Source organism: Clinocottus analis, unplaced genomic scaffold, assembly GCF_023055335.1.
Source record: "Clinocottus analis isolate CAN_PGR_092001 unplaced genomic scaffold, fCliAna1.0.p SCAF_14, whole genome shotgun sequence".
NCBI classification, from domain to species: domain Eukaryota; kingdom Metazoa; phylum Chordata; class Actinopteri; order Perciformes; family Cottidae; genus Clinocottus; species Clinocottus analis.
The window spans coordinates 1,875,617-1,896,969 of record NW_027175865.1 but is presented as its reverse complement, the minus strand read 5'-3'; the positions used below and the strand labels follow the sequence as shown (position 1 = coordinate 1,896,969).

Here is a 21,353-nt window from a genome sequence, read left to right as displayed (position 1 = left end):
AGGTTGAGACTTCTAGTCCGACACGAGACATCACGTTCTCTAAAAGTACCAGTGACCTGTAGCTAAACCTACTTGATCTTCTTCTTAATACTGCACAGTAATAACATATTGCAATCCGTCACCACACACAAAGTTCTGTTCCAAAACGAGTTCAAAAGGAACTGGACATTAAGTTTTGGGGAAGAACTACTGACTGTAAAAAGTTGTGTAAAGAAAAACAGGTCTCAATGTCAGTGAGAGTTGAAGACAGAGCTTCATGGTCTGGTCAACTCCTCCTGAGGCTCAAGTTAACACTGGAACATATTTTAAGCCTTTAAAGTTCACATGGTGTGTATGTGTGTCCTGCTGGTTACTGATGCAGGAGGAAGGAGGTACTTGTGACATAAAAACGTTGCATGAGCAGAACTAAGTGACTGAACAGCGCCCCCTGGTGGGGAACCTGCAGCACGTCACGTGTGATTTGGAGTCCGTTGCATTAAAGTCCCAGATTGCGATTCATTAATCATCTGCAGCTTTTAGCTTTACATTATTGGTGGTAAATGTACAGTCTACGTGAGCACACGTCATAGTTTTTTTTTTACAGGAAGAAAAGCGGATTGGATTTTGACATAAAAATACAAATAGATTATTTTTCAAAAAGGAAAATTCATATATCGATAAATAGATATACAATATGACAAGGGATGTGATCTCAAAGGGTAAAAAGGGCTTTTTGGTTTGTCATTATTTCATTTTGACTTTACAAAAAAAAAAAAAGCTCTTCTAAATGAAATCATAAAAAAGCAAAAACAAACACCATCGTTTCAGACAGTTTGCGTTTATTATACGGTGTGGATCAACATTAGATGGAGACGAGCAGCTCGGAGAGAGCGCTGCCACGCTAACATGACATGCCTCGCTGCTTCAGAGTTTTAGAGGGGTCACATAATGTTTGAAGAGAGTATATTTTTCCATCCAGAGTGAACAGAGAGAAGCATTTTGGAACAGAACCCTTGAAATATTCATTCAACAGTCAAGACGGTCCCTCGGAGGGCCGAACGGGGAGGACAGCTGAGTAACAACGCCGTTAACGGCGACTTTACATTTTTCACTGGACCACGAGAGAGATGGAGGGAGAGAGGGAAGGAGAAGAGAGAGAGAGAGAGAGAGAGAGAGAGAGAGAGAGAGAGAGAGAGAGAGAGAGAGAGAGAGAGAGGGAGAGAGAGAGAGAGAGAGAGAGAGAGAGAGAGAGGCGAGACATCATCAACAAACATGAGGCTGATTTTTTTTCTTTTTTTTTCTCTTCTTCGCAGTATTTACATTTTGAATTGTGAAAAATAAAAGAAACTTATTTACAAAAATGCACAAACTAAGACTGCTTCATCGGCGGGATGAGGAGAGGTAAGATATAAACAACTCTGTCATAAAAAGTAAAAAGATGAAAATAAAAACCAGTGGTATTTACACGTGCGAACAGAGAAGGAGAGTGAGGGGGGGAGGTGGCTTCCGAGATTAGAGGGGTTTTTTTTCCGGCCGGTGCTTTCCGTTCCCGCCGCCGGGGTCACACCTTTTCATGGCCACAGAGAGTCTGACGGCTCTGAGTGTGAACGCCCTGCAGAGGGAACCGAACCGGCTGGTCGGGAATCGGGTCGAGCAAAGGAAGCAGAATGAGCCCCGCGGGACTGGCAGGTGAGCTTTTTTTTGGGGGGAGGAGGAGGAGGGAGTGTTGGTGGGAAAGAGAATGAAAGATGCGCTCCACTCTCCTCGTATCAAACCAATGTGAATGTGCCCGATGTGCTGGAATAAGAAACCAAAAAAGGAAGAGAAAAAGCAAACATGGCCGCAGTGTGGACGCTGCAGGTGGAGGCATGGAGCGATAGTATCAAATATACTACACTACAAACTTTCAAGTGGTCTGTACTGCTTACTAAACATCTGTATTGTTGACTGCTCTAACCCCAAAAAACACTGTTCAGACATTGCAGGTTGGAAAATGGCCTCCTGCTCTTGAGATAATACATTCTCTGACCCGTGACCCCCTCAAATGGCTATTTTCTAACTGTCTTTTGGGGGTCGATTTCCAAATTGGTGCTCTCAAAGATAGAATTACAAGGAGCGCACAAACACGGTCGTCCTAACAGGAAGTCCTTCTTTAAAATTCCCGTTTCACTACTATTCACACGAAGCCTTCCATCCGGCTTCGCTTGTGTGTTCACGGCGTTTTGTACTCAGAGATATTTGAGGTTTTTTTATACAGAGAACCTGCAGACGCCATTTGCAAAGCCTCTTTTCGGCTGAACCGACATCCGATTCTCGTACCCAAAAAACTAATAAATACATTGACGTTAAGCCCCGCCCCCACTTTAAATCCCCGTCCAGGCGTTCTTAACTTTCTCCGCTGCATTTAATCAACAGGATTACATTTCATGTTTCTGGTTCATGTCACTCGGCTCTCGATCCTTTTGATTGGATTGCGTCTGATCTGCCGGTGGATTCCAGGGGATCTCACGGTTTAGTACGACATCTTTATGAAAACTAAACGTTAAGACAAGCCTATTGTTTTCTGTACCACTACAGACACTATAGGGAATTGTAAATGGGAGCCATTTAAAAGGGTAACTTCTGGATTTTTCATGTTCTTCTGTCTGAGTAACTCACAGGTGACTTTGAATGAACAACAAGTCGCGCTTCCTGCACTCAACACGACGAACTCACAGGAACGATTACATTTCCCCCGAAGAATGACGTTGCAGAGCTTTTGAGCACTGGACCGACTTCAAAAAAGTTATTATTTTTGTCCTAATTGACACACAGAAACATGATAAAATAGGCGCCACGTTTAAATACTTGTCGCAGCTTTAAAATGTGTCATTTGTCTTAAAACAGCTGCAACCGCCCCGATTGAGACGTTTTCACTGCTTCACGTGAAGCACATCATGAGCACAATGAACGTTTGTTCCGTTTAAAAAATCTCAAAATAAAAGAAATTTTCCGTGGAAGACACCTTTACAGCCGCTTCCCCCAACACGTCTACACTCAGTCTCGCACATTTCCAGCAGTGAAGGCTGTCCGGTTTCTTTATTTTTCTTCCGTTTGGTTTAAAAAGGGACTTAAATTGGTCAAAGTAAAGGTTTCTTCAAGAAGTATCGATGGTTGTGATACAGAATCTCTAGCTTCTCTGACACGAGCTGCGATGACGTAGGACAGCGGTTTCAGAGCCCTGCTGTTTTTTAAAAATCTAAACCGTGAACACAACCAACGAGCTGCGAGGACAGAGAGCAGGCAGCGTACCGAGCTGCGTCCAGTGACGTACTAATATTTACACATTTCCCTTTCAAAAAGGCTCGTTTTCTAGATCTGCTTTCAGCCGAAGCCGCACACTGTCTTCACAACATCTACAGGTCTAAATAAGTTAGTTTGGAGGTGAAGGAGAAAAGCAGGAGCTGGAGGAGAGGGGGGGGTCTTACTCTGGGTGTCTAAACGAATGAAAACACCTCCGCCCTCCCGGATGGTGTGGGAATAAATCCAACAAAAATCACTGATAAACGCTGGAAATATATAACCTATATTTTTTAAAACGACAACTGAGGTCATGTCGGAGGAACCAGAGATAACTCTGGATCAGGAAACAGGCAGGACCGGTTTCTGGTGGTTTTCCAGCCCGGTCTGCGTGAAGCAAACAAGCCGCTGAACCCCAAACCAGGTAAGAGACACAACACGGACGATGGCTGCTGATGAGGCTTTCCCACTCCAGCTGCCACTCGAGCGCGTGAACTATCAAGACGAGGAGGATTCATTTAAACCCTAACACCGGGCCGGATTGGTTGAAATGACGTGGCTGGAGGACGAAGGCATCCATCGTCCCCGGCATCCGCTCTCCCACCCTGAGTTGAACAAAAACATTTCTTTACCCTGATGACCTACGTGGGGCTACTTCTGATCTCGCTCAGGCAGTGCACAGTTCAGATGCAAACAAAACAACAACAAAAAAACACGGACGAATATAACAAAAAATAAAATAAAACTCTGGCGACAAAATGTTTTGCGACCAGATGACGCGTTCTATTAGTCAAATAAATTAAACACAATTATGAAGAAAGAAAGAAAAAGGTTATATTACAGAGGACCAGCCCCCACTATTGAACCTTCACAGACCACCTGAGCAGCAGCGAGACGTCTCTCTCTCTCTGTGTGTGTGTCTGTGTGTGTGTTTGTGTGTGTGTAACAATCACCTGCCGTAGTTTCGACTGCTGGCAGCTAAAGAGCTAATGTTTGTTTGTTCAATGCAATTACTGTACAAAAACTGATCATCTAAGAGGAGAGCAAGCAGCATGGAGGAAAGCAGTAGTGTGTGTGCGTGTGTGTGTGTGCGCGCGTGCCTGTGTGTGTGTGTCTGTGTTGAGATAAGGGTGAGGCTCGCAGGAAGGCGAGAAGCTGCTTCAGATGCTGTTAAGAGATCCGGGTACTGAACTGAGTTGAGATGAATCGGAGCCGGTACCATCTGAAGGACACAAGAGACAACGAAGGAGAGTCAGAGGAGCGACACAAAAGACACGACAGCAGTATTTTACATAATAAAGCCTTAATTTAAGAAAATACTGATATCTTTGATTTCTTCCTTTTGGTTTGAATCGCATGTTTTGCTGTCAATAACAGTGCTGAGAAAGAAAATCACTCTCAGCAGGTCAAACATTTGTAAAAAAGAAACAAAATCAAGTCAAAGAAAACTGCAAAAAAAAATAAATAATCATTTTGTATAAAAGCAGTCAGTTCCATCCTGAAGGACTATGAGAACAAATTGAGTACATCACATCTAAAATAAATGTGCCAAGTTAATTCCAAATGTTCTACTGTGATGGTTAAATTTCCTTTTGCAATGATTATTTATATACCACACCGCCGCGATATTGACGACCGCATTGTGACAACGAGGACAGAAGAGCTCCTCACCGTGGGTGGAAGCAGCTGTGTGAGAGCGAGCGTGAGGAGGAATGAGGCTGGAGTTCAGCTGGGGCTGGATGGACAGCTCTGCAGAAGATAAAAGAAGAGGGGTTTTTATTTCATGATGAGTCATTTACCGAGAGGACGGCGTCCCCACAGAACAATGGGATAGTGTGCGCTGCATTAACGGCACCTCCTCTGAGGTCACGGCGTTGGCAGAAAAAAGCAAAACCACGAGACGCCACCGTGTTTAACGAAGCAGACGCCGATGAATCCATCGAGCACAACGTCAACACAAATGAACAAGTGCAGTCCGTAAGTCATCCGTTGATACACCGAGTGTTACTTCTGGAATATCGTCTCGTTCTCTAAGTTCTGAGTGTGTGTCTGTGAGTGTGTGTCTGTGAGTGTGCATGTCAGTGAGTGAGTGTGTGTGTCTGTGCATGTGTGTGAGTGTAGAGAACAAGTTCTGACAAATCCTGTTAAGTTTTTTGATTTGTATTTCTTAATTTTTTTATCAATTCTTTATTGTTAAGATGTGTTACACTGTGAATTTGCACTGTTAGTTCTGTTTTTGTAATAAAAGGTTGCAAATTAATCCTTTAAAATTATTATTTTTTATCCGATTAATCAAAAAAATAATTGACCGATTAATCGATTACTAAAATAATCGTTAGACAATAAGGCGCTTGTGTTGCACAAAGCGCCAAAAAAACCCTGACAAGGTTACTAAAGATAATCCTTGTCAAGTATTCTCTTGCCAGCAAACTCCACCCGCCAACAGTATCAAGGCGCAGAAGGAAAGTGTGCTTCTACTCGTGTGTGTGTGTGTGTGTGTGTACCTGTGGTGCTGAAGTTGAAGAGCATCGGCAGTTCTCTGCCGCTGGGCAGTCGTGTGTTTGGCTGGCGCAGCTCGTCGAAGAAGGCGTGCGAACAGGCCTCTAGCGGCGAGAACCGGGAGGCCGGCGTGTACTCCAGCAGCCGGGAGCAAAGGGCGATGGCCTCCGGAGGGGTGCGAGGTTTAAACACCTGAGCGACGAGAAAAGTGTAAGAATTTCCCAGAAATCCCACATTTTCTAACATCAATGCAAGTAGGTTTTTTATATATAGAGGTTTTAAAGAATCAAAACCTGCTAGGAGCTGCTAGGGCGAGATGTATCATCTGTTGGAGGTTAGCATGACACTCTGCTGTTTACATCGTTTCATTATAGCACACAAGGTGTAGGACTTCAAGGAGGCACACAAAGAAACCCCTGAAAGAAGAGTTCGGCATCTATAAAAAGCAACGGCACGCAGTTTTTGGAGTAGAAAGCTCTCCGCTTTAAGTGTTAAAAGGGCGACTTCTCTGGGTTTTCACTTGGTTTCTGTACTCTTAAAGTGTCACAGGGTTAATCGACTTCCAGCAGGAGGGCACTAAAGCGCTTCCACTGGCGGATTTAAATAGACCGTGTGGGCGACAACACGTCCACAGGTATACTCTTCTTTTGTTCGTAGAAACTGGTGTGAAGTCTCTCGCTTTCTTGAACAAATACCGTTGTGTCCATGTAGAAGTTCAAACCATTTGCAGAGTCCTCTCCACACAAAAATGTACAAATATGTGTCTCATACCCTGTGAAGAGTGTTGTAAAAATCAGCCATTGACACGTAGATTCATTCTACATGTCATGTATGTGTGTGCATACCGACTGCCCTGCTGGTGTGTGTGTGTGTGTGTGTGTGTGTGTGTGTGTGTGTGTGTCCTCACCTTGGTCCATGGATGAGCTTTGATCTGAGGGAACTTGAATTCTGTGTAGTTTGGGTTCATCTCTCGGATCTGTTCCCTCGTCGGTGTTCCCAGCACCTGAGAAGAGACGGAGCGGTAATGAGCAGCGTTCCACTGACACCTCGGTGTGATTATTTAAACACAAACCAAGTTTATGTCCAGCAGGGGAATTACGAGTGAACCCTCCCATCGGTTCTGCAGCACACAAAACGCCTGATATGAACACACTCACCTTGATTATCTCGACAAGCTGGTCCACCCCGCTGTCACCGGGGAATATGGGTTGTCCGAGCAGCAGCTCAGCCAGAACGCAGCCCGCTGACCAGATGTCGATGTTCGCGGTGTAGTCTGTGGCACCGAAAATGAGCTCGGGGGCGCGGTAATACCGAGAGCAGATATACGACACGTTGGGCTCTCCGCGGACCAGCTGCTTGGCGCTGGGGACGAACGAGAAAACGGATCAATACGACAAAGATGGCAGCAAAGAACGGCGGAGGTCCGTGCGGGTGGGATTGTGGAGGAAATGCGTCTCGAGTGTTTGTTGGTTTTATTCCTCTCCCAAAAGACTACAGAAGTTTTTATCCTGCCAATGTAACAAATGAATACGTAGCCTCGCCACAATGTCAACAGCAATAAATCCCACTTGCATTGCAAAAGTAATAACACATTCACATAATATTAGGTTTGTTAAGGTACCGGGGCGCCTTGTGCTTCTTTTACTAGAAAATTCATGTGTTTTTTTTGGTTGACAAGGCTCAAAGAAAACTAATCTAAGCCACCGCAACATTTTTTGATCTGAAGACAACGAAAGAGGCGAGTCAAAAGGGGAAGAGGCGAGGCAACTCGCCGATTGGTTGTCGGCAAACTACCGGAGAGGTGAATAACCTCCGCTAAGTGGACGGGAGGCGACGCGCCCTCCTTTGTGGGCTCTCCCAGTCTCATTACGCTCCACTAGGGAGCGGCTGCTGAGTCAGGTGACACCTGGTAGTACACTTCTGGATCCCTATCAAACTAGATCAAATATTTTACAGCGGCCCAACCCGAGAGAACAAACTTCTTGATAAAGAAGTTGGTCTGCCGTATTGAAATGGTGAACTCAAACCGTCAAGATATTATTTGCAATGTCACAAACTGAACAGAGCATAAATACAGACCGGCGTAATGCTGTTGGTTCTGCACACACACACATGCAACATCTCTTGACTCCGCCGTGGTTAAAACGCTTCTCACCTGCCAAAGTCACACAGCTTGAGGATGGCAGTTTCTGGGTCGACGAGCAGGTTTTGGGGCTTGATGTCTCTGTGACACACGCCCTGGGAATGGATGTATGCCAGACTACGAAACAACTGGTACATGTACACCTGAGGACGTCACAACGTAAGAACATGCTGTCAAAATGGCCCAAAGAAACACAATAATATGGGGCTGGAGTTGTAGAGAGATATTTAACTGAAAATTACCTTCACATATATGATAGGAATGATGCTCTTGGCCTTGTTAAAATGCCTGGCGACCCTGTAGACCGTCTCAGGGACAAAGTCCAGCACCAGGTTGAGATACACTTCATCCTTCTGTACAGGACAGGACAGAGAGTTTGCGGTCTTAAATATGCATGATTTAACATACTTTTGCCCTACATATTGTTAAAGATACCATTGTTAAAGAACACATGCAACACAAACTGCCAAGACATTTACAAGTCGAATATCTACTTTTCTAAATATAAAAAAAGGAACAGACAATCAGGATCTCGCTTCCAGTAACATACTTCTCCAACAAAATCTAAATTCAGAATAGTTTTTTTATTTGCCAGTCCAAGAAGTGGACCGCTTCCCTTTTTCTTTCTGGGATATTCCTTTTTTTGCTGCATCAGTGTAATGTTATATTTTATGCACACACATCATTTCCTCCGTTTTACTGCACTCTCCTAAACTATGGTGCTGTGAGTTAACATGGTGACTTAGCAAAAGTTAGTTTGACCATTAAACAGTGCAGAGGAGGAACCAAATAAAACACACGAGCTGTACCTTCTCTCCGCTGGAGTAGAAGAAGTAACGTAGCCGGACGATGTTGCAGTGGTCCAGCTTCCTCATGATCTGCAGTTCCCGATTCTGCAAAAACACACCAGAGGAATCAAGAAAACTAACCAAGCATGAGAGGAACTTTAAAACAAGGACAGGGAAACATTATGTACGTAGAACACACACACACACACACTACAGGTTTAAATACTTCAAGACAACAAAAACTAAATTTAACTAGTGGGAGACAATTCCTGACTTAAGAGCAGATGAAAGGCAACAAAGCAAGTACACATAAATGAGTTCATTACCTTGAACCTCTTATCCTGCAGAACCTTCTTAATGGCCACCATCTCTTGGCTGTCGATGAGGCGAGCTTGGTACACCACACCAAACGACCCATTGCCAATCACCTGAGGTTGTCCGCAAAAGAGGAAACAGTCAGACGCTGGACTGAAGAAATCTCACCCAGTGAAGTACAAATAACAGACATGTTTTATAAGGCTCTTAATTCTGACTGCTGTGTCTGTCCAGCTACAACAACAAAGGGGTAAAGGGGAGTGGTGCAACCACATGTTTGAAGAAGGTAGGCCAAAATACCAAGGTGAGGGAAAGGACAGAACCTGTTTCATTACCTTATACTCATGTTATAAATATACTTATGTCAATTAGAGGGCAATCTGCTTGACGAGCAAAATAAATAAATACAAAGATCTGAGCGAGAACTCGACTTCATGCTCTTATAGTAATCAATTTGACCCGGAAAGCCGTGCTCCTTACAAGCGCTCCCACGGTTCAGTAGTTTCATACTAATAGTAGTTGATAACCTTCAACTGCAGCAGATAAGCCAGTATAATAAATCAAAAGGTGCAATAAATGTGATCGAGCAAACTATTACAGACACATTAGGTAATCTTAGAAGTGATGAAAGGAAACCACCAGAAGGACCTGCAAAGGTACGAAGAGTTACGCCCGCTCAATGCAACACCAATTTCAACTCATGTAATTCCTTCAGCTTCTTACTGACACAATTATGTCACATTATCAAATCATACAGATAGACGGCTTTCAGAAAGTAGGCTATAAAGTCACCGTTGAAAGCCATAAAACTCAGCACCCGGCAAAGTAATCATGGAGCCGCTGGTATTGATCAACAATCTTATCAACTTCAGCCAGATATATTGCAGTCATTTGGAGTAATGCGTTAATAAAGTTGGACTCCTGCTGATAAAAAATGACGGAGCTTCTTCTGGTGACCCTCAGGGGTCTTGGTTTGGCTTCCTCGCTCACCTTGATGTCCGTGTAAGAGACTTCCTGTGGGCGGTCCGGTCCCTGACCCGGCGTGGCCACGACTGTCGTCACCTTCCCGCTGTCTCCTAGAACACAAGGGTCGATGTTAGGACGGGGGAAATACAACAATGGTGTTGATTAGGAATGCAATTCAGACTGTGTAACAGCAGGTAAAATGGTAATTGTTATATTGTGCGAAAACTTGTGAAGTTATAAATTATGGATTAAAGTCAAACTCCTGGCTCCTCCTACAAGAGGTTATAAAACAGCTTCCCAATGTAACCAAAACAATAACCCTGGACATTCAACTCCGGACACTAGCTGCAGCAAACCTCAACGTTTGGGCCGTCTTACTGACCAGGTGTCTGAATATTTAGGTTAATGACAGCCTGGCGAACGAATGACAAACTTTACAGCGCCTCCAGGGAAGTAGAGAGGAATGGTAGAGTTCATATTCAAGACACTGTGACTAATTAAACCGGGAATCAACCCAAAAATAGGCCAACCGCTTTCTTTGTCCTGATAAAAACTGTTTTTAAAGCGATGACAGTCCTTCATAAAAGTATTAGTTTGTTACGCTGTCTCGTGGCAACACACTCGAATAAATGCTTTTGTTATACATAATGATGGCCAGTAAACATTCACTACTTCAACCCGCTTTAATAACACGTCTCTCCCCGTCATGACGGCTTGGGAATCCTGAACAGTTTTCCTTAGAGGGAACTTCCTGTTGTCTGGGGCGGAAATTATTTTTAAACTTTAGTTTTGAACCCGAGCAATAATTAAACTGATGATGAACGGACGTTTACAAAAGGAAACTTTTTATAAACGTCCGACTAACTAAATGGCCAGACACACACACACACACCTCTTTGGAGCAATTTGAGGTTAAAACAAAAATAAAGTCATCTACTAAGTCCTTTTAACTGATGACACACACAGCACAAGCGATAACACTTCATTCTCTGTCTGTGCGGACGCCTCAGCAGAACATTGTGTGTAGTAATTAGAGGCGCTTCAGCAGGACACATGGGCTGATGACAACCCATCAACACCATCATACTGACACCACACTGTACACCACTACTCCAAATCCCCAGAGGAACAATTATTTAGTCCACCCTTAAACAATGTCATCCCTCTTTCAGGCTGTCTATGACATTTTAGGTCATCGGAGTGGAGCTTAAGGCAGACCGTGAACGGCAGCATCCCTCGGTGTGAGTCTGGCCCTCGGCTTTAGGTTGCATGCCAGTGCCTGCTGCCATTTCGGCTGGTTAATACAGGAAAAATATACTACATGTAGACTTCTGATCTTTCTGTAACAGGTTTACAAATCCACTATGTTTAAAAGGGACATTTTTTTTAAAATGAAAATGGATATGTTAGCAGCTTATATTTTTTGCTGTTGAAACATTTACCACTCAAAGTGGCAGTTAAAGTACAATTGCTGAAAGGAAGGAGTTGAACTAGCAGTTAAAATGGTGCTGAAAGAAGTGGGAGTAAATTATATGAACAGTTTAAACTGTCAGGATTAGGAGCCTAAAGGCTGTTTTTTTTGTTGCTGACCTGAGGGGTTGGGTTAAAAGCACAAACAATTGGAGGTAAAATGTCAGTTGTAGGGAGACAGATGAGTCGGGTTTAAAGGAAGCGCAGACATTCTGCTTAAGTTGTGCTCCTTAACCTGCCTCCTTACCCATCAATCACTACAATTTGCATATATATTTCAGTAATTTAGAAACAGAAAATAATTTATAGTTAAACCAGTTGAGAGATTTCATTTTTCTCTCCTGATCGATGCCACTTCAATAATGAAGCGTCTTTTTGCCATCCAGCTGTCATTGTGCTGCATCACCCTGACCGTGTCCACATACTCAATGCTTTGTTTACCAAACAAGACAAGGCACTTATTGATATGGCCCTTTTACAGCCAGAACTGCACGTCCTGATATTCTCGTACGGCCGTACCCACGCACACACGGCGAACTGTCCTCGGCGACTAAAGTGTGGTGGTCAATCAATCAGCGGGCACGCTGGCGATATCCGTTACAGCTGAAACTGTGAGGCCTGCGGAGCGACTGGATCACGGGGTTCTTTTAACTCAATGGCCGGTTTCCAGAATACACACTCACGCAGGGCGCCAGGTTAAAAGTAGGACAGATGGTTAAAGGATACGCGTATCCTGACCGGCCACGTTGCTCCTCCTCTTACAGTTTCCCCCCCGCTGCCATTCATTTTTTACAGTATGAAAAAAAAAAATGCACGGACAGGATTGAAACATCTCTGAGATCAATAATCTATTATAATAAAGGTCATGTCTGGCTGTGTCACCGTGTCTGTTTTATCACTGTTTCATTGGCTCAGTGTATATAATATATGAATATGTTAGTGGAATAAAATCAGTAGAAAATGAACTAAGCTATGTAGGGAAAAATTCCATCACATTGGGTAACAATCGTATTACCTTCTTCCCACTGATCAGTAGTTGTATCTCTTTTTTTCAGGTTAACATTGTGTAACACCCCCCCTATTGTGTAATCTCCAAACTTAGTCTCAAAATACCACATTCTGGAGTCTTTCTCTTGAGTACTATCCTATAAAAGCTGGGGTAGTTAATAGAAACCCTTAGAATTTCATCATCAAACATCCTCCACTATTATTCATAATAACAGATCACTGGTTGGTATGGTAACACAACATCCTTAATTCTCCATGTCCAAGTATAAATGTCAAATCACATCATTCTCTCTCACAAACATCAGGCTAATTGGGTTAATCCTGCCTCTTGAAGTTGCCTCCAGGTCCCCCAAACCAGACAACGTATCCATCAATCATCTTCACCAGCTGAAGGCAACATTTGGGGCTTTAAGGGCCTGCGGCAGTGTTGCCAAAGCAGGGAGAGCAAGAAAACATGGGTTACACAGTTTGAACTATAAGTGACCTCACGGTTGGGCTCTAGTATCAACTGCCTGCTAATGGATGATGAGGTTGGGATTAGCACATGCACGCAGGCACACACACACACACACACACACCTGCTTTAACCTGTCACTGTGGTCATAAAGAGGCATACTATAACTCCACCTCAGACAGAGGAAACCTGCTCCATGGCATCCTAGCAGACAGCCCAGCTTGTGTGCTGGATATGCATCACTTGCATCCTCCAGGCGTCGGCCACCTGCTGATAAGCCTATGCCCCACAGGTGACCTTGGTGAAAAGGCAACTTTGCGCCCTGACCCTCCTCCGGGCTGATAGCTGATGCCGCACTCTCAAACGACACACACGAAAAAAAGACCCTTCAATGCTACACTCGAGCTCGGGTGTTTGCGGTCCAGCTTGGCCACAAAGAACAACGGAGCCCCGTTTTACTGCTCACTCACATTGACCACAGTGAAATAAAACAGGTCCTCACGTTGTAATTTCACATTAGTGAATCAGATTATTCGTAACAATATGACTGACGTAACACTGGGTTACAGTAATGACCAGCAAGCGGTTTAGTTTGACATCAGTAGGGTTGAATAACGTTACGTCCATCGGCCGGACGGGGAACTAGTAACATACAAAACAAGTGGCTAACGTTAGCAGGCTAGTTGGTTAGCATGCTAGCTGGTTAGCATGCTAGCAAATTGGTTACCACTACCACAGGAGCAATAACGACTTTCCTCAGGATTATAAAATATAACACTAGCATGTGTTTTTTAGGTAAAAACACATACTGTAATTTAATAGATAGACCGACTCCGACAAAGAGCTGGAAGCTAATTAGGACTTACTGGTAAGCTTAAGGTTCGAGCATCCCGACGAGCTGCTGCCGGAGGCCTGTGAGACCCCGGACTTTCCTGTGCTGCTCCCCACGGCAGCGGCTGATCCGGTGGACACAGTGGCGGTTCCTGGAACACCTGGCGGCTCAGCAAACGAGCTGGTCCTGGGCCGCCCGCTGCCGCTCATATCTCTGTGCAGGGTTCAGGGTTGTTTCTTTCCCTATTTTCAGCCAATTGACTATTAATTATGGATACCCGGCAGCGAATAATCGTGGAAAGACACACCGAGAAATACCGCTCCCGTTGCCGCCGGCTGTCTGGGCTGATAGCTGTTGCTAGACACCTAGAAACAGACCGCTCGCAATGCCACCTGGGAAACGAAGTTCGAAGTAGCTGTTGCTCAGCTTTGCTGCACAGGCATTCACGAACCAAAACAACTACAAATTCAAAATGACTGTGGATGTAGGCCAAGGAACGAACAACGCTCACAGTGTACATTACCATAAAAATAAAAGACTAAACAGTATAGAAATCACATTAAAAAAAACATAATTTGGCCTGTTCGTGACAAGTTGCCCACCACTTTATTCTGCTGGGTAGTGTAGCTGGCCCATGAAGAAATTTTAAACCTTGGTATTGTTTCTGCTTGTAAAAGTGTAATAATAATTTTAAAAAAGACCACTTGGGAGGTTGAGCATTGTTACAATGCTTACATATTTGTTTTGTAATTGTATTTAATATAATCAGTAATATGTGTTGTGTTGATAAAACAACATCCTTCAGTATTTTAAAGGCCTAGGGGCTTATTTCTCTTGAAGTGGACAGACTGCCAGGACTTTTTGCTTCCCAGAGTGCTTTTTTAAAGCTATGGAAGGCTCTCTGACCAGGTCCCCTTACCTTAACTCACCTGTGACCCAGTATGACCTGAATCTGTAAGGCTACTCTAATCCAATAAACCCACTTAACACTGAGTTGCTTATAAAGGCCAGTTGGAAAAGTACACACTCATGTTTTCATGGATTTGCCTGCTGGGTTCATTTGTCTATAGTAAAATGTGATCATGTGTGGATTCCTTTGCAGCTGTTCTTTCTTGTGGATGTAGATGTAGATATTTAAATTAACCAGGAGGTCATTTGTCCCCTTCTGTAATGTGGATTGGTAAATAAGACATACATGTTTTTGTTACGCTACAAACACGAGAGAAATCCATGCGTGCAAAATAAATTCAAAGACATGAGACATTGTGTTAGAACTTTAATATTTTCAATATTTAGTTTTTTTTGTTGTTGTTTAGAAATATTGCACATGGTCAACATGCCTGCTTATGAGATAACACTCACCTCGCTCATCCTAAAATTCCTTCTCCAAAGTAAGGACAGTTTATTTTTAAGCACAATCATACAGTGTACACACATACATGTGTGTGGATGCACATCTGTCTGTGTGGGTGTGTGCACACGTGCACGTGATTGCACATGCATGCAGACTGACACTTTTACAGCCCTAACCCCGAAGAGATGTGAATTGATAGTCCTCTATTACCTGTGTGTATTCATATATATCTATATATTGTATTTCCTAAATATATATTTCATATATGTCCTGAATCAACTGGGTTTGATAACAGTCAAGATGGTGGACAAAATAGTCATGGTGACTATAAAAATACTGTCTCTAGAGTAGAATATAGAATGTAGAATACGATGAAAAATATACTATTGATAATGTTGCTGTGTGGAGAAAGAGCAAGAGGTTGGTCGTGGTAACACGCTACCTGCATGTGCCAAAACATACACACACACACACCCAAACACAGACCTAAATGCACATATATGGAAATACCGGTATATATATTTTTTTCACACATCCAACTGTATACAGAGAAATAAAAGAGATACCCATAATAATAACTACCCCCCGCTCTCCGCCGAGGAAGCAAAGAGCCAAAAAGTGCTATTCAAAAAATTGTCTTTGACTTTTAGTAAGTTATACTCTCTATCTCTTCGACAATAACAATAATTGTGTGATTCTTTTTTCTTTTTCGTTTTATACCATAGTTAAAGACAGTATCACAACAGCTCATTCCTCTCACTGACTGACAGACATTGGATTTATTATCTATGGCACAGAGCCTCCCCCTGAAAACAAAATAACCCACCCACTATTTCGGCAAACAAAAAAAGAAAGAAGTCCTATTGCACCATTTGACGGGAAAGGATAAAGTGTCGAGAAGAGAGGGAAAAGGGGAGGGCTCCAGAGATTGCCCTCCAGGGCTGGTCTAGGATCTGCTTTCCCTGAACTAACCCTAACCAGAACCATCCTGAGCTACATAGCGCTTGACCCGGGACCAGTGCTTAAGGGCACTTTCTAACAACACTTGAGGGGTCGAGGTAAAGAAGAGGAGAAAATAGTCGAAAGAAGGGTTGGGGAGTGGGAACGGAGGACGAGGAGAGGAATAAGTTGGTTGATAACATACAGACATTGTTATTTTTTTTTTCGTCTACTAAAACAATCTCTAAAAACAATACTTTCCTGATTTAACTTGCGGCGAGACGGGCCGCACAAATTGTGCAAACACCTGATTTCAACGTTTTTACAAAACGACAAAACGCCCCCTGCTCCCTCCAACTTCTGTGTCTGGTGAGAAATCGAAGAAGAGGAGGGACTGAGGGGGTGAGGGAGGAAGGGGAGGGGATCCGCCCCAGGTACAATTAAAAGGTGGGGCGCAGACTGATTTTGTCCCCTTTTTTGTCCAGAGTTTAAATGTTTTTTTTTTATGTGATCTTTTTTTTGTTTTCTTTTTTTTTATGCTGGAGAAGAAACACAATAGAGCCACAAGAGAAAAAACAGGCCACGATAACGAGAGAAAGCAACATTATATCCACTGGGAGATTCAGAGAAGTTTGGTTCAAATTCTACCCTTTTCTCTCTGTTGGTAAGCTTTATCGTGTTGTTGTCCTTATTCGCTATTATTATCTTGTCTTCCTATAGTTGGAATATGAATCTTCCATCCAATGAGCATCGTCCACCGCTCTTCTTCTCCCGCCTTTCTTCTCGGCGCTCCGCGGGGAGCCGGTCAGTCAGTGTCGAACTTAAACGTAGATTCTTCGAAGCCTCATAGTCTCTTTACATAATCTCTTTACGGGTCCTGTTTGCACAGGCTTTTTTTGGGGGGGGAGGGGACCCCAACAGACATACAAACATATAGAATCAGCTCCCGCCAATGAGGACTCAAGTCTTTCATAATGGCAATAACTGAAGGTGCAAAGATTGGTCGCACGACATCCCAACTCCTGCCTTCCTTTTTCCTTTTCTTCTTCTTCTTCTCCTCCAGGAGCGACTCGATTTCACGCTTTCAGTTCCTCTTCTCACTACAATCACTAAAAACTGTGCAGGCCAATGGCTTGGTCAGACCAGGTTTGACTTTGTCGTTGGTGTACGAGTGCTCACACTGCACAGATGTGTCCATGTTTGTGTGTGTGTGTGTGTGTGCGCGTGTGTGTGCGTACGTGTGCTGTCAGTCTTGCAGCATCGAGGGGCCGTGGAATATCGGTGGAGGTCGTTGGGGTTGTGTTTGCGTCCCGACCACTGTGCTGAGGAGTGGAAGGGGCGAGGAGGAGGTCAAGTCAATGGCATCGGAGGGCTGGCTGGCTGGCAACAGCAAACTGCATCTGCACAATAAGTGACAAAGTGCCTTTGTGTGTCATGATCCTTGGTGGCTGCCCCCGGGGACCGCCAACCAAGAGTAACAGTCTGATTTGGTAAGGGTGTGTGTGCGTGTGTGTGTTTATGTGGGATCATGTGCATGCTGGAGGTTACATTATGCACCAGGGTTTGTGTGTGTGTGCTGGAGATAGTGAGTGTGCACCACAGAGTTTGTGTGTCCAACTACAAACTACTGTACAAATGTGCTGAGAGCAGACCTGGGCAAAGTGGTAACTGAAAATATTCTGGATACCTGGGAGAGGAGGGGAACAACACTGCAAGGAGCACTTGACCCGTCAGGACTTGTGATTCGTCCACTTTTGAGGCTTTTTTTTTCTTCCTTTAAAGTCTGATTGGACGAATCAAGCGCACCTCGAGTAGTTTGAATATTTGCGACCGTGTTCAGATATAATTCTTGCCCAGGTCTGGTGGAGATTAGTGCCAGTAGAACGGATCCCTCGCACAAGAACATTCTTCTCTCTCTCTTTCTTAAATTTTTTATTCCCACTGTCACTGTGATCCCGTCCAGCTTAGGACGCCTCGCTTTTTGTCTCCTCGGGGCTCCTGGCTTTGTCTCCTTGCTGCTCCGCCCCCGCGTCCTCCCGGGCTGATTGATTGAAGGAGGAGGAGGAGGAGCTGTGGGACGGGGCGGGGCCGGCTTCGGCGAGCCCGGCCAACACTCCCGGCTCGAAGGTCCCGGGCGAGGCCGTCTGCATGATCTTCTGACGGACTTCGCGGATCTTCAGCTGCAGGCACACCTTGGTGGGGAAGGTGTCCGAGTAGCGTGCCTGGAAAGCGGCGGTTGCCTGAGCTGGAGAGGGTGGAAGGAAGGGCGGGGCGGGGGGGGGGGGGGGGGGGGGGGACAGAGAGGTTGTTATCAACACTGTACGATATCAAGCATGAACATATGTCCTGCGTGGTATTCTTTAAGGCTGCGGCGGCATCTCCGTCTCAGGTACTTCTTCCCATGGCGTCCTATCTACCTGAGGGAAAGAAGCCATGCTCCTGAAACAGCTGCATGACCAGGGCCCGGCGCTGATCCAGAGTTCTGCGTAGAGACGAGTAGGGGACCCGGTCCAAGTCTCCGAGAAGATCCTCTCCTTCTGTACCTGGTTGGACGAGGGAGAACATGGTGTCACTTTTCAACGTTCCCTTTTTTTTTTTCGGGAGCCGCTTCCCCAGCTGCCGCGCCCGGCGTCCCCCGTCCTCGTCGTACCCGCTCGGTCGAAGGTGAAGATCTCTCCCTCGCACTTGGCGGCGCTCTTGGGTGTGTTGGGCTCCGAGCTGCAGCTGGAGAGCCGATGGGTCTTCCTCCTCGGGGAGCCGGGTTCTTCGGCCGTCACCTCCAGCTCTAAGACACGCGACGTGAGGGATCGAGAGAAAAGGATACGGATGAAAAAGGGGTGGATAACAAGTAGTAGGAAGAGAGGAGAGGGTGATTTTAAGAGAGGACTCTCACCGGTGGAGTTGCGTCTCTTCCTGCGGTAGCTTCCCAGGATGGCTCTCGGCGAGGTGGCCAGACTCTGCAGAGTGGGCGAGGGCAGGACCTCCTCCGGGTTGAACTCTGGAAGCTCAGCGAAGCGCTCCTCGAAGTACGTCTCCGACAAGACCCTGCGCACAGAGAACACCGTGGGTCACGTCTGGTAATCCGGTGGGTCAGATTATCAAGGGATTGGCTGCACATTCCTCATGCCCTCGGGGCTGTCTCTCTTCTCTAAAGGCTTGCCCACCACTCTCTCTCTCTCTCTGGCTGTCTAAATAAAGAACACAAAGGGTAGAGCACTCTGCCCACTCGCATTCAAGAAACAAAGAGTTTCCATCATCATTTTATGAAGTTGGAGGTCTGGTCGTAAATAAAAAAAATAAAAAAAAACAGAACTAGACGCCACAATGTGCGAACATCAGTGTTAAATAAAGTCGACAAAAGGAGTCCCGTCCAGGGCGCCGAGGCTCATAGTCAAGCTGCTTCACGCTGTAACTACAGAAGATGAGCTCCTGTTGTATGAGCTCTCTCAGCTTGAAAAAAAAATGTAAACTGTTAGAATAGAGGGAACATTGTCTGACAACGACCAGGAAGCCAGAAGGACCGGGCTGACTTTGTTTTGTTTCACTTTGGCACGGATTCTTCGAGAGCCATGACTCTGAAGAGTCCGATCACGCGCTCTGGACCCCAACGAGAAGCTCGTCTCGCCAGATTACGACAAAAGCGCCGAACGTCTCGCTTTTCAATTGAAATCCCTCGTTTGCGGGGCCGCTTCCTCATTCGATGCCATTTCGCTAATTCCGTAGCTCGCCGACACTGAAACCCAATAATCCCAAAGAATAAATAAAATGGAAGCACTGGGGAGAAGTCTCCTCAGCTCATGGCGCCGACATCCTCCTCCCACTTACTTCTCCAGGGAGTCGGGCGTCTTTTTGAGCGGCGGGGGTCTGAACTTGGTCCTCTTCGAGGAAGAGGGGGCCTCTCTTTCCGCGGGGGGAGGGGGCGGGGGGTCCAAACCCGGGGGCGGCGGGGGAGGGGTGCGAGGTCCAGCCTGGGAAGAGAGCGAGAGAGTTGAGGTACCATTCCCCGCACGACTCTCTGACGGTGTCTCGACTATTTCCATCATTTTTTCTGCACAATATCTTGGAGGACTGACTTTTTTTTTGTTTCTAGCTCAGAAAAGTTTGTTCTGTCCCGCAGCTTCGCTCACCTCTCTGCTGCCGTCGTCCATGCCGTGGTCCTCTCCGTCCGTCTCCCGGCCTCCTTTTCTTTCACCGCTCTCCCTCAGGCCGCCGCTTTGTCTCTCTCCGTCATGTCCGTCTTGGAGGTTCTCTTCTTTGATGTGAAAGCCGATGTCCTCCTCTTTTTTCACTGGAACAGATAAAGAACCTTTTAGACTTTGATTTAAAACAAATAAATTCTGCATTAATCTTTGTTCATCACGCTCGTCTTAACGGTCTTAATGCTACACAGAAGAAAAAGCAGACAATATGAGGCCCTTTAATGCCTTAAGGAGGATATTGCAGATATTTTGAGGTGGGCTTGTATGTTAAAGTATTTTAAAGCAACAAAAACAATCCATATCAGGTAAACGCTATACATAGAATATTTTCATATTTATGTTATACTTTCCTTGCCCACCAACCATCTACTGTAGATAAAACACTGCCCCATTTCAAAACATCTAAACTATGGCTCTACATGTAAAGAGAAACTAACTGATGATTGCATTATTGTCTTGAAACTGAAGACTTTTGAAAGTGTCCCTGTGTGTTGGGCTAAAGTAGAAGTCATCAATCGATGGAAATGTTTTTCCGCGCTAAACTAAATGATGAATTGAGGTAAAAACAGAAGCGTTACCCGCTAAGACATTAACCGCACAGGAGGCGAACGAGGAGCCGGCGGCGCAGCTCGACCACCCGTCTGTCAGGTTCTCCCGCTTCACCTCCACCTTCAGCTCCACCTCCTCCGCCGCGTGAGGCCGAAGGGCCGCCGACGGAGAGGAGGGGCCCGACACGCTATGGGCCGCCGCCGCGGGGGGCGCGGAGGCCACGCCAGCGCTCGGCGCCGGGTAGATGGCGGTTAGTACCTGGTGGAGAGGACGGCAGGGAGGGATCAGTGCGTTTGTTTATGAAGAGCAAAAGAAAACAGAAAGCACTCAATATCACTTATTACATGACTTACTAGCTTAAATAATTATTCAGACAATAATAAATAAAAGTAATAACATAAAAAAACGTTCATTTTGTGTCACTGTGTCCGAGGAAACAGCCCGACGATGTGTCGTGATATTGAAATGATGCTTTTTAATTTTTTGTATTCATGTGAATTATTTAGAAACGAGTGCCACACAAAGTAAAGTGTAGTGCAACACAATGTGTTCTCTTGTTTGTGCTGTGGTTTCCGTGAT

At 45.1% G+C, this 21,353-nt stretch overlaps 2 protein-coding genes across 4 annotated transcripts in view; both read right to left on the bottom strand.

Moving 5' to 3' along the window:
- Window positions 1-801: 801 nt before the first annotated feature.
- On the bottom strand, window positions 802-14,098 carry gsk3aa (glycogen synthase kinase 3 alpha a). The gene is made up of 11 exons (XM_068575351.1): window positions 13,768-14,098; window positions 9,994-10,079; window positions 9,015-9,116; window positions 8,710-8,793; window positions 8,143-8,253; window positions 7,913-8,043; window positions 6,915-7,119; window positions 6,665-6,760; window positions 5,763-5,949; window positions 4,930-5,007; window positions 802-4,480 (listed from the first exon to the last, which is right to left on the bottom strand). The coding sequence occupies exons 1-11, from the start codon at window positions 13,940-13,942 to the stop codon at window positions 4,419-4,421; spliced, it is 1,317 nt and encodes a 438-aa protein (XP_068431452.1). The 5' UTR covers window positions 13,943-14,098; the 3' UTR covers window positions 802-4,418.
- An 896-nt stretch (window positions 14,099-14,994) lies between these two features.
- cica (capicua transcriptional repressor a) overlaps window positions 14,995-21,353 on the bottom strand; it is a 36,666-nt gene continuing 30,307 nt past the window's right edge. For all 3 annotated transcript variants that reach the window (XM_068574991.1, XM_068574992.1, XM_068574990.1), the window contains 7 exons: window positions 20,804-21,032; window positions 20,154-20,314; window positions 19,852-19,994; window positions 18,920-19,071; window positions 18,677-18,811; window positions 18,444-18,569; window positions 14,995-18,271 (listed from right to left, as the gene is read on the bottom strand). In XM_068574991.1, the coding sequence (XP_068431092.1) occupies window positions 17,991-18,271; window positions 18,444-18,569; window positions 18,677-18,811; window positions 18,920-19,071; window positions 19,852-19,994; window positions 20,154-20,314; window positions 20,804-21,032 (1,227 nt within the window). In that variant the 3' untranslated portion in view covers window positions 14,995-17,990. The remainder of the gene's footprint in view (window positions 18,272-18,443; window positions 18,570-18,676; window positions 18,812-18,919; window positions 19,072-19,851; window positions 19,995-20,153; window positions 20,315-20,803; window positions 21,033-21,353) is intronic.

What these genes read in the sequence shown, in the direction of transcription:
- gsk3aa (XM_068575351.1), bottom strand. Translation starts at nt 13,942, where the DNA reads ATGAGCGGCAGCGGGCGGCCCAGGACCAGCTCGTTTGCTGAGCCGCCA. An exon ending in TCTACTCCAGCGGAGAGAAG is followed by an intron (nt 8,254 to 8,709) that starts GTACAGCTCGTG and finishes TGTCCTGTACAG; the next exon opens with AAGGATGAAGTGTATCTCAA. An exon ending in AAGCTGTGTGACTTTGGCAG is followed by an intron (nt 7,120 to 7,912) that starts GTGAGAAGCGTT and finishes GTTCGTCCCCAG; the next exon opens with CGCCAAGCAGCTGGTCCGCG.